The sequence below is a fragment of the Oryzias melastigma genome, linkage group LG15 (assembly GCF_002922805.2).
Source record: "Oryzias melastigma strain HK-1 linkage group LG15, ASM292280v2, whole genome shotgun sequence".
Classification (NCBI taxonomy): domain Eukaryota; kingdom Metazoa; phylum Chordata; class Actinopteri; order Beloniformes; family Adrianichthyidae; genus Oryzias; species Oryzias melastigma.
The window spans coordinates 11,722,725-11,736,019 of NC_050526.1; the positions used below are offsets into that span (position 1 = coordinate 11,722,725).

The window sequence follows — 13,295 nt, forward strand, 5'->3', positions numbered from 1 at the left end:
GCTGAATGCATGCAGACTGTTCTCACACTAAACTCACACCAGGCTCAGCCATCAGGAGTTCATGACTGCCACATCGCCTGCTGTACACTTCCACTAATGCACACTGGAGGAGAATGTGAGTCCTGCTTTGATAGACTTCATCTAAAGGGTTTTTGGTTTCTAAAAATTGTGCAAGTTAAAAAGATAAGGGGGGCTGCACGGTGGCACAGTGGTTAGCGCTCTTGCCTCACAGCGAGAAGGCCCCGGTTCGAATCCCGGCTGGGACCTTTCTGTGTGGAGTTTGCATGTTCTCCCCGTGCATGCGTGGGTTTTCACCGGGGACTCCGGCTTCCTCCCACCGTCCAAAAACATGCTTCATAGGTTAATTTATGACTCTAAATTGCCCCTAGGTGTGAATGTGAGAGTGGATGTGTGTGTGATTGAGGCCCTGCGACAGACTGGCGACCTGTCCAGGGTGTACCCCGCCTTCGCCCATCAGCAGCCGGGTTAGGCTCCGGCACCCCCGTGACCCCGAAAGGGACGAAGCGGTCTGGAAGATGGATGGATGGAAAAAGATAAGGGAGGCCTTTAATTTGCATCATAGGTATACCTCAACTGAGAGACAACATGAGAAAAAAAAATCCAGAAAATCACATTGTCTGATTTTTAAAGAATTCATTTGCAAATCATGGTGGAAAATAAGTATTTGGTCACCTACGAACAAGCAAGATTCCTGTCTCTAATAGACCAAGAGGATCCTCTGTCCTCCACTCATTACCTGTACTAATGACACCTGTTTGGGTGAAGACACCTGTCCACAACCTCAAACAGTCAGACTCCAAACTTCACTAAGACCAAAGAGCTGTCTAAAGACACCAGAAACAGAATAGTTGACCCAGACCAGGCTGAGAAGACTGAATCTTCAATAGGTGAGCAGCTTGGTGTAAAGAAATCAATTATTAGGAAATGGAAGACATCTAAGACCACTGATCATCTCCCTCCATCTGGGCCTCCCCGCAAGATCTCACGCCATGGGGTCAAAATGATCACAAGAACGATGAGCAAAAATCCCAGAACCACACGGGGGACCCTGTGAATGACATGCAGAGAGCTGGGACCAAAGTAACAAGGACTACCATCAGTAACACACCACACCATATGCAGGGACTCAAACCCTGCAGTTCCAGACGTGTCCTCATGCCAAAGCCAGACCATGTGAAGGCCCGTCTAAAGTTTGCTAGAGAGCATCTGGATGATCCAGAAGAGGATTGGGAAAATATAGAATGGTTGGATGAAACCAAAATAGAATGTTCTGGTAAGAACTCTACTGTTTGGTGGAGAAAGAATGCTTAGTTGCATTCAAAGAACATCATACCTACTGTAAAGCATGAAGGTGGAAGCATCATGCTTCGGGGCTGTTTTTCATCAAAGGGATCAGGATGACTGATCAATGTAAAGGATAGAATTAATGGGGTAATGTGGTCAAATTTAGAGTGAAAATCTCCCATCAGCATTGAAAATGAACCGTCGCTGGGACTGTCACCATGACAACCATCCCAAACACACTGCCCAGGTCACGAAGGAGTGGCTTCATAAGAAGCATTTCAAGGTCCTGAAGTGGTCTAGCCAGTCTCCAGATCTCAACTCCATAGAAAATCTTTGGAGGGAATTGAAAGTTAATTTTGCCCAGTGACAGCCCCAAAACACCACTGCTTTAGAGGAGATCTACATGGAGGAATGGACCAAAACACTACCAACAGGTTGTGAAAACCTTCTGAAGACTACAGAAAACATCTGACTGCTGTCATTTCCAGCAAAGGGTTTATAACAAAGTATTGACTTGAACTTATTTTATTTACCAAATACTTATATTCCACCATAATTTACAAATATATTCTTTAAAAATCAGACAATGTGATTTTTTGATATTTTACTCTCATTTTGTCTCTCATATTTGAGGTATACCTATGAGGAAAATTACAGGCCAATCTCTTCTTTTTAAGTGGGAGGAATTGCACAATTGGTGACTGACCAAATACTTTTTTGCCCCACTGTATTAGTCACATAGGTAAATTTGCATCCTTTTGTTAATCTCTCTGTTTTGATTTGTTTAAAACATTACAAAAAATAATCTAAAAAAAAACTGCAAATATGCCAATTAATAAATTGCGTCTCAGGTGTAAATCATTTTGCAAGAATGAGTCCCAACAAAGCTTTTACTAAAAGTACTTCTGGCAATCAACACAAGCAACTTGATTCCTATTTATTTCAATGCAAAACGATTCGACAACTTTAGTATCTTACTTAAATGAAGAGCATTTTTAAATGTCAGTCTTCACTGACTTTATAATTGCAAATCAGTTCAAGACAAACCTGCGGATCACCTGACCACATCCTATGTTTACTCATAAATGAATATGACTCATATATGTTTGAGTAGAGTCAAAATAGAGGTCTCCAAATAATATTATGTGTCATAGTACAATGTCATGTTTTTCAAGAAAATCCAATTTTTTCTGCTTCCAGGTTTTTTCTGGTAGTAATGGCTGGACCAATTAAAAAGCAGCTTTACCTTAATGAAAGCCTTAAAGATCAGCATTAAACCATCAGGAGGAGATAAGAGAAGACAGATTCAAGTTTCACTCTTCTCTGTGTTTAGAAGCTAACAGTGTTTGTGTTTATTGTTCAGTTCAAGGAGGCTGAGACTCTGTCCCAGAGGGTGGTGTCCATGGGGGAGGAAGCGGGGGAATTTCTGCCCCGAGCTTATCTGGCCCTGGGACTTTGCTTCAGTCTTCAGGCCTCTGAGGGTAAGAAACTCCTGACCAATAGAGCCAAACAAGTGGGATACAGACAGCACATGTCTTCCTTCTTGGTCAGGATTCTGCAAGTATAAATAGATATACTTCAACTGTGAAAGATAGAATGGAAAAGAACAATTCCAGGAAATCACCTGTCCACATCCACAAACAGACAGAATACAGCTTCTCCACCATGACCAAGGTGCTGTCAAAGGACACCAGAAAAGATTATAGACCTGAACAAGACTGGAATGAACCAATCTACACTAAACTAGCAGCTCAATGAGAAGAGATCACCTGCTGGAACAACTATCAGAAAATAACAGAAATACGAGATCACTGACAACCCCCATCCACCTGGAGCTTCATACAAGGTCTCACCTGGTGGAGGACAAATGATCTTGAAATTGTACACGGGGGAACTGGTCAATGACCTGAAGAGAGCTGGGACCACAGCAACAAAGGTAGCTATAGTAACACAACCGCATCATTGATTTAAATACTGCAGAACCAAAAGTTTTCCAGATGATCTTAATGATCCAGAGGAGGACTTGGAGAATATCATGTGGTCGGATAAGACCGCTCTGGTAGAAACGCCACTGACCCTGTTTGGAGGAGTAAGAATGTTAGGTTACATCGAAAGAACATTATACCCACTGTGATGCATGGGGGTGGAAACATCATGGTTTGGAGAAGCTTTTCTAGAAAAAGGACCAGACGGCTGATCTGTATTAAGAAAAGGATGAAGAAAAATATGGTGAGATTTTGGACAAAAGTGTTTAGAGGTTCTGGAGTGGTCTGGCTAATTCTGAACCTTAATCCAATAAAGAATCTGTAGATGAAGTTAAATGTTTTGTTTACTCCAAAACATTACAGCTCTAGAGAAGATCTGAATGGAGGAATGGACCAAAATAGCAGTTACAGTGTGTGAAAATCTGAAGATCTACAGCAAATGTTTAACCTTTAAGTCAGAGCTGCATCACAAAGCATTAACGTAAACATTTAGGATTGACCAAATACTTGTTTACTGCACCATTATACAAATAAATTCTTTAAAGCTGTTTACTTTCTGTCTCTCACAGTTGAAGTGGATTTATGAAGAAAATTATAGACTTCTCTCACCTTTTTAAGTGACAGAACTTTCAGAATCGCCGACCAAAAAACACTTTTGCACCATTGTATGTTCTGTGAGTTGAGACCCTGGAGTGTCAGAGGTGTGAGAATGAATCCTTGTGTGCTCTGCGACATAACCAAACCAAACCTGTTCTCTCTGCAGCTTCCCTCAAAGAGGACAGGAATGACTTCAACAAGAAGGCCCTGAAAGCTTTAAATAAGTATGTTTCACTTTGACACGCAGCCTTTTCAGCTGCTGAATATATGTTTTACATGGTTCTCAGTTCTCACAGATGGTGTGTCTCTCAGCCTTGTGTTTGTCATGCACACCCAGCACTTTGGTACTTGTGAGCACATGAGGGGGAAAGGGTCTTTGGAGTCTCAGCCATCACACTAACAGTTTCTGGTAAAAGAAAAAAAAATTGACCCCTCACAGGATGCAGAATCAAACCAAACTTGTATTTACTAGAATGAACCTCAAATGGCTTTTGATGTGTCAAAATCCTAAAGTCAAACTCCGATCATTTTTAAGCTATTTGAGAGTGTTCCAAGTGGTCTCCATATTATAATGCTGTTTTTATAGTTTCTGCAGAGTGACAGGAGTTCATTAGACATTCACCTCTGAATTTTGGGTCTTCAAAACCCCCATAGTTGACAACAGGAGCCCATGACAAACCAAAACATTCTCATCCCCCACGTCACCACATACTGACGTTTGGTGAAGGCCCCTTCCGTGTCACTTTTTGACGTTTTGGGTGTCCCCAAATCGGCGTTTTTTGGCATCCTGGCTGTTCGTGAAATCAAGGGTCTGCGGTACCGGCTGGCACTGGTCCTCTGTACCTAACCTTAATCCGGTACTGGTTCGTGTCTGGTACCGCATCCGGTTCACGCCCGGCACCGCATCTGGTACCAGCTTGAATCTGATATCGGGTTAGGGTACTGTGTCACAGTACTGGACCAGTTCTGGTTCACGGCCTGGAGGTTGGGGACCTGTGATTTAATGGTAGCAGCCAATATGTCAAAAAATGACGACCTGGGGACACCCAAAATGTCAAAAAGTGAGGGGTCTTTAACCAAACGTCAATATGTGACGACTAACAGATAAAGCAGGTACAGCAGGTGGAAATCTTGCAACATGATTTTCCTTGAAAACAGAGTTTGTAGCTCAGTTGGAGTTTTTCACACCAAAAAGATCTCACTGAGCAAGTCGAGACATTAGACAAGAATGTCATTAGAAAAACTTCCTGGGAAGGCATCCAAGTTTTAGACTTGGGAATTTAAGTCTGTGCTGGTTCTGACACAGCATTTTGTGGAAGAGCTGGCCAAATGGAGGGAGGTCTGGGCTTGTTTGCTCTCATCTGTAACCAAAATCCAAACTACTGGAAGTTATCAGTTGAAGAATGTTTCCAAACTGGAAAAGTCAATCAAAGATGGTTATATAAGCCAGGTTTCTTAACTGCTGCTTGCATTCATTTCTAGAGCGGTTTGTATTTTCTCTGTTTGATGAAGCAGCAAAAACTGCAAATTTTTGATTCGTTTCCAAATTTAGTTTGATATTTTATGAGTTAAAAGCAGATATTATCTTACGCTGCACAACATTGGTTACTAGCTGTCCAGAGCTGACTGAGATTATCCTGTTTTGCACAGAGCATCTTTTATAAAATAAGTTATTTGAGCTTCTACCAAATATAAAAAAAACATTTTGAAAGATGCTAGGTTCTTTTTATAATTTTAATTTTGTTCATGACAAAAATAGACATAATTCATATTATTAAAAAAAAGGTAATGAATTCAAATCCAAATTCCTTAAATTCTAAAGTGAGACTATGTGGCTCCTTCTATGTTTTGATCAGTAGAAAAGGTTCTTTTACTGTTAATGGTTGCTGACCCCTGTCCTAGACACTTTACTTTAGGACAATTTGTCATGTACTTTGTGATGTTCGGACATGTTTGTATATCTGTTGTTCTTCTGCAGAGCACATTCACTAGACCCTCAGGATGCAAAGATTTCTATGTATCTGGCTCTACAGCTGGCCATTGTTCGGCAGGTACTAATTTTTTTTTTTCCCCAAAGTTTGATCTTTTTATCCTCAGTTTGTTGCAACTTTTATCTGAAAATAGAATCATTTCTTTGGAAGGTGTCAGCAGCCATGGAGCCCCTGCAGGCAGCGTTATCACTCCATGGGGATGACTTACACTCCCTCCACCTGTTGACCCTGCTGTTGAGCGCCCAGAAGCATCACTGTCACGCTCTGGAAACCCTCAACCTGGCTCTCAGCCAGCACCCCAGCAACCTCAAGTAAAAAACCCACCCACACCATGAATTGAGGAGATTTCAGTCGATGCACCCCTGAAACTTTGCGTGATTCTTCTGTGAGTGCTTGGGAGGAAGAGGAGCTGCAGTGGGTGGTGCAGGGAGGACCCGTCCACACAGCTCTCTCTCCGTGGGGATTGGGTGTCTCGCCTCAGCTATGTTGGAGGCCGATCGCACAGACACACTCGACGCCTTATTTAGACGTTCCCGAGTGGAGGGCTGCATTGCGGTACAGATTCCCCGGCATACACTCTTACCCTTTGCACGCTGCAGCTGCAACCCCGGACCGAGTGACGTTTTTATGACACAATCACTTCTTAAAGGAAAAACTCGTCTCTCTTCTTATAAAGTGGAGCTTAAACAATTTACAGATTAAAAGTATTCCAGCTTTTGATGCTTTTGGACAGAAATAGGACGATTTGACGGGATTAAACCTCTAATTATTTATGACAAAATGTGTAATTGTGTGAAATGCTTAAAAACATTCACTAGTGATTCTCCTCCTCCTTTCTGTGTTTTTTGACAAGTAAAAATTAATTTGCATTTCCGGCGTTTTCATCAATCTTGGTATCAAAACGTTCACCTCGTTCAGGACATTTCTGCTTGATTTTTGGTATTCATGAACTTTATAGTTTTTGAAATATTGAACAAAATGAGCCCCATAAGAAATGAATGAGAAAGTCTTCAAATTTCAAAATTTAGCAGATTAGCAGCAAGCCTTTAAATATATTCATGGGCTATGTTTTCATCTTTTATAGTAATTTTTAAGAAATGTGGCTAATATTTTAGCAACAAGCTACATTTTTTGACTAGTTTAGTTTACTGAGGAGTATAGGCTATTTTGGAGTTTAGCTAGTATTTAAACAATTTGTTAGCTTTTTGGTTAATTTGGCATCTTCTGAGGTTTTTTTATGCTAATTTTGAGTTTATCTAATATTTAGTAATATTTAGTTTTTAAGTGCCCTGAGACAGACTGGCGACCTGTCCAGGGTGTACCCCGCCTTCGCCCATCAGCAGCCGGGATAGGCTCCGGCACCCCGCGACCCCGAAAGGGACAAAGCGGTCAAGAAAATGGATGGATGGATGGATGGATAGTTTTTAAGTAATGTAGCTAGCATTTTAGCAACAAGCTAGCATTTTTGGCTAATTTAGCATCTAGTAAGGATTTTTGGGGCTAATTTGGAGTTTAGCTCATATTTAAGTAACACACTAAATATTTTTGCAAAATTGGCATGTATTAGAGATTTTTAAACAATTTTACCACAAAATTTTCAGAAATTTAGGTCAACTTCAGCGCTCTTTTATCGTTCTTTAACGAAATTTCCAGTCTTTTAGCAAATTTTACATTTCACAAACAGCTTTTACATTTTCAGCAAACTCCTTCAGCATTTTAGTATGAAGCGAAAAAGGAAAAGTGTAAACTCATAGCATCATATCACGGGCTTTCATCCAGATCCCCCCGCATCATCAGCTTGAGCTGGCAGGTGACCACAGGATCAAGAATCTGATCATTTCCTCCACCCCAGCATTGACATGGACGCATGTTGCATCACGTCTCTGATGTGGTTTCTGTCTGCTTCAGAGCTCCGTAAAGCATTTCATAATCCAACCATTTGGGGTCAGTGTTGGCCTCCACGGTCCCAGCAGACAGATGGGGCGCATTCATACATCAGGAGGGAGAGGAGGAAACACAGCAAAAAAAAAAAAACCTGATTAAATAACGAAGGACATTACAGCCCGACTGGGAGAAGAAAACAGGGAGATGGAGTGGGTGGATGCTTTTATAATTACAAAAGCCTCACTGATGGCTGCTGTGTGTGTGTGTGTGTGCACTCTGAAGATAGATGTTTTATGTCTACATGCACAATCAGACACTTGCAGACACACACACACCTCCTCCGTAGAGACACTTGACTGCTTTGACCCATTTAAGAGCTCTTTTCTGGGCTCAGCCAATTCCCCCCACTCCCTGCACCAGAAATCCCAATCGCCCCGGTAACCGTGAGGTCACACCAGCAGAACCAGCGCATGCGGGTGTTGTTTTAAGACTGTTGTTGGGGACAAGGGACTAAATAAATCTTTCAGGAGATGTTTCATAAGTTTTACCTTGTGTCAGGTGACAGTTTGTGGTGTGTGTGTGTGAATGTGGGTGTTGTGCTCATGTGAAACTATTTAAATTTATGAAGCAGCAGGCTGTGACTTGTTGGTTGACTCTGAAATATATGTGACTGGAAAGAAGAGACTAGCTTGTATGTTCCTGAAGATTCCTGGAAACATGGTTTTGCAGTAACTGAGCTGATCTGGAGAACAGGATCTCCTTCCTGTAGGCTCAAATCCCAACATGAACACATTTTGATCCAATTACAACACAAAATTAAATAGTGCTTTTACACCATATCTACTGTTTTTGTATTTTTTTTTTTGTGGGAAGCTAATGGTATTATACCCTCAACCCTGACCAACCCTTCTGTACAAGCTAAATGAAATTCATTTACATATTTTTTTAATTTCACTTTTCTCAACTATTATATATGTTATTGTATACATTGCTGCTCTGCACTTTCCTTTTCATCAAAAGTGAATGTCTCGTGTTAGTACTTTTTTTTTTCCTTCCAGCACAAAGATGTACTGACATTTCAGCTTATATTGATCATTATGTCAGAGAAATTAGACTGTTTTTTGACAACCTTTCCAAATATAAAAAAAACAGATTTGACTGTCACCAATTTTGCAAGTAGTCCCCCTTTTCAAGACAAACACAAGCTTATTTCATGTGATCAGAGTTAAAGGAGAAGTTTTATTTAAAGCCACATAGAGTCAACTAGACACAAGACCTAAAGATCTGTTGATACAGAAATGGAAACAAGAGCATTAAATGCGTAACTCATACAATTATAATATAATAAAGTGGTTTTATGAACAGACAAGGAAGCAAATGTTTAGGATAAATCATCTCTAACTGGAAAAGCTGTTTTCAAATGATGTTGAATGATGAATTCTATTTTAGACTTTTAGAACTTCAGAGAAAATAGGTCCAACAAGCATCATATGCTTCTTCCTATTTTCTTTTTATTGGCTGTTTGTTTGCTCTGTACATTTTTGTAAATAAACCAAATGGAAAAGCCAAATTCCATAACGAGGGTTTAGGCCGCCGGGGCACTCGCCTTCGACTGCCGACCAAACCACATTGCACCGGCGCCTTCTGAGCTCTCCTGCAGGTGGTGCGCCCACTGGACAGTGATCCCACATTGCTCCTTCGGGTTGGACCTGACCGGGGCCAGTGACAAAAGCCCCGGCCACCAGGCCTGGCTCCAGGGTGAGGCCCCGGTGACGCCACGTAACTGGATCTGAAACTGGAAGGAATACTTTGAGGATCTCCTTAACCCTGATGACACGCCTTCCTTTGCGGAAGTAGAGACTGAGGACTGTGGGGTGGAGCTGTCAATCACCCAAGCTGAGGTCACTGAGGTAGTCAAAGAGCTCCTCAGTGGCAAGGCTCCGGGGGTGGATGAGGTTCACCCTGAGTACCTCAAGTCTCTGGATGTTGTAGGAGTGTCTTGGCTGACACGTCTCTGCAGCATTGCGTGGCAGACAGGAACCGTACCACTGGACTGGCAGACTGGGGTGGTGGTTCCCCTTTTCAAGAAGGGGGACCGGAGGGTGTGTTCCAACTACCGGGGAATCACACTCCTCAGCCTTCCTGGGAAAGTCTATGCCAGGGTACTGGAGAGGAGAGTCCGTCCGATAGTCGAACCTCAGATTCAGGAACAACAGTGCGGTTTCCGTCCTGGTCGTGGAACAGTGGACCAGCTCTACACCCTCTTCAGGGTGCTGGAGGGTTCGTGGGAGTTCGCTCATCCAGTCCATATGTGTTTTGTGGATTTGGAGAAGGCGTTCGACCGCGTTCCCCGTGGTGTCCTGTGGAGGGTGCTCTGGGAGTATGGGGTCCGGGGAGCCTTACTCAGGGCTGTCCGGTCTCTGTATGACCGGAGCAGGAGCTTGGTTCGCATGGCCGGCAGTAAGTCAGACCTGTTCCCGGTGCATGTTGGACTCCGGCAGGGCTGCCCTTTATCACCGGTTCTGTTCATAGTCTTTATGGACAGAATTTCTAGGCGCAGCCAGGGGCCGGAGGGGATCTGGTTTGGGGACCACAGGATTTCCTCTCTGCTCTTTGCAGATGATGTTGTTCTGTTGGCTCCATCGAACCGGGACCTCCAGCATGCATTGGAGCGGTTTGCAGCCGAGTGTGAAGCGGCTGGGATGAGGGTCAGCACCGCTAAGTCTGAGGCCATGGTTCTCGACCGGAGAAAGGTAGTTTGCCCTCTCTCGGTGGGTGGAGTGCTCCTGCCTCAGGTGGAGGAGTTTAAATATATTGGGGTCTTGTTCACGAGTGATGGAAGATTGGAGCTGTGTCTGTACCAGTATGTTTTGCTGAAAAGAGAGCTGAGCCAAAAAGCAAAGCTCTCAATTTGCCGGTCGATCTTCGTTCCAGTACTCACCTATGGTCATGAGCTCTGAGTCGTGACTGAAAGAACGAGATCCCGACTACAAGCGGCTGAAATGAGTTTTCTCCCGAGGGTGGCTGGGCGCTCCCTTAGAGATAGGGTGAGGAGCTCAGTCACCCGGAGAGAGCTCGGAGTAGAGCCGCTTCTCCTCCGCATCGAGAGGAGCCAGTTGAGGTGGTTCGGGGATCTGGTCCAGATGCCTCCTGGACGCCTCCCTGGAGAGGTGTTCCATGCATGTCTCACTGGGCGAAGGCCCCGAGAGGATCCAGGACACGCTGGAGAGACTATGTTTCTCGGCTGGCCTGGGAACGCCTCGGGGTCCCCCCAGAGGAGCTGGAGGAAGTGGCCGGGGAGAGGGAAGTCTGGGCATCTCTGCTTAGACTGCTGCCCCCCCAACCCGGTCCCGGATAAAGGGGAGGAAGATAGATGGATGGATGGAAATGGAAACTAAACCAATAATCCTCTAAAAAAAAGAAAAATGGAAGTTAAGATTGAATCTTAGAAGCCTTATAGCATAAAAGAAACAAAATTAAGGACGAGTGACCAAGCTTGCGCCGCTTTTCTCCCTCAGAAACTGCTGGAATGACATTGATCGTGTTAACAGTTGAAAAGTTACAGCATATTAAGAGATGTTGTGTTTCGGTGTCACTGGCGACGCCTCAGGTGTTAAAAGGTTAAAGGCCCTATATCTTAATAAAGCCTTTCAGAGTAAACTACATTCCTAAATATGATTATTTGGCACACTAAAACATGAATCATTTATAAAAATATGTGTTATTTTCGTGAGCTCATTTTTCTACCTGGAAGTAAGAAGCCTCTCTGTGGCTCCGCCTTTCGCCCCTTTTGGGTGTTGCCCATTTTATGAGGTCAATCTAAAGCCGATCTCAACAGCATGTCTGTGTTTCACCCACAAAAACAAACATGAAACAAACTTCTGAAAGATAGATGATCATATTGTGGTCATGTAGACTCTGGGGCTGTTCCTCATTTTGTGACATCATAATGTGAGAACCCGCTCGTTTTTGTGAGTTTTAAAGGAATATTCAGAAATGCATGAATGGAGCAATACACGACTTTGGGGTTGTTTTTTTTCGTGAGGAATGGACATTGTAATACAGTTAAAAGCTCAAAACAGTCGACTTTGCATGTTGAAGGCCTTTAAACTCAAAATAGGAGATCAAAACTGGTGTGAGAGGCTGGGACCCAGAGCTGAGCATTCATTTGCTGTCCCGTTTGTGATCCTGACAGAACATGAATATTAGTGCATGAGCTTGCACGAGCTTGCTGCATGTTCCGGAGCATGTGCATGCATGTGTGGGAATGGTCATAGCCCGTGGCTCTCTGCAGCACAGCAAACTGCTCGCTGTAGCATACAGAATTCCTCCCTCCTCCTTTTATTCCCACTTCACTCCCTGCCAGCCCGGTTCTTTTTCCAACACTTCCCTTCTTCCTTAATTTCCAGCCCTCTTTTTTCTCTCACTTTTTATTTTGTTTGGTCTGTGTCTCCATTTCTTCTTTTGCTTTGAAATTTTAATCGCAGAGCAAACAGCTCTGTGTCTCCATGTGAAATGGGATTCTGCTACAGATTGAGAGAGAGCTGTGGCGACAGAAGGGGAGGGCTTGTGTGCGTGTTTGGGTGGGTGGGGGGGGTTGACAGTGATTACGGTCTTGCAATTTGTACTAAAGAGAATGATTAATCCCAGCCTTTGATTCAGCATTCATCTGATGGGAGGCTGCAGCATCAGCAGCATGTTGTGCGAGCATCTGAACAAACGTGACGGCTCCAGCCTGCATTGCATGCCACTCTCTCTGCATGTCTAGCTTCACAAGTTTGTCTGCACGGACGTGCACGTGCCCGGATCCACACACATACTATGAGCGTGCGTGTGTGTTTGTGCTACATGTGCGTGAACAATTCTCACTCTAATCTGTGGGAGTGCAGAATGAGTAATACCGAGTATGAACCACTTTTTCAGGGGAACATTATTAGCTATTTTTATGAGGAGTTTACGCTGGCACGCAGCGCTCTTATCCGACCACCACGGAGCTTTTTCACTGCTCAGTCAAAAACGACACTCTACACACGACAGGCTCAATCCCAGGAGGCTGAAAATGACAGCCTTTGTAATCTGCTGTGCAGCTTTGAGTGCTGTAATCTTGATGCAAACTCAGCCGGCATTATAAAGATTGTGTCAAAGGGCTGAATGACAAGGTGGATGAGGTTATCTGTGCAAAATAACTTCATGTATTATACTGGAAAACCATTTTTCAAACATGGAACGTTAAAATAAGGGTTTATGTAGGCAACATACTACCAGACTGAGAGAGAAATTCCCCACTTCAAGTGCCTGTGGAGTTGATTTCCACTGCTGTGCTGAATGACAGACTTCAGTCTGTCTTCCGCCCACCTTTGGTCAGTTCAAGTTCCTCACTTTTTAGCTTAGATAGTGGGTACATTGAAAAAAGAGATATTCTAAAGCTAGAACACTAATCTTAAGGAGAAAATCTCTAGAAAGTAATTACATTTAAAGTAACTAAAATTAATTTAAACTCATCAATAAATCTTTATAATCTAGAAACAAGGAG

The 13,295-nt window shown here is 43.3% G+C and overlaps 1 protein-coding gene across 1 annotated transcript in view; it reads left to right on the forward strand.

Annotated features, from left to right (window-relative positions):
* The window catches only part of ttc7a (tetratricopeptide repeat domain 7A), an 80,218-nt gene that overhangs the window by 26,952 nt on the left and 39,971 nt on the right, over positions 1 to 13,295 (forward strand). Inside the window, exons 12-15 of the mRNA XM_036215455.1 lie at positions 2,669 to 2,786; positions 4,054 to 4,111; positions 5,866 to 5,938; positions 6,029 to 6,189. Coding sequence (XP_036071348.1) covers positions 2,669 to 2,786; positions 4,054 to 4,111; positions 5,866 to 5,938; positions 6,029 to 6,189 — 410 coding nt within the window. The remainder of the gene's footprint in view (positions 1 to 2,668; positions 2,787 to 4,053; positions 4,112 to 5,865; positions 5,939 to 6,028; positions 6,190 to 13,295) is intronic.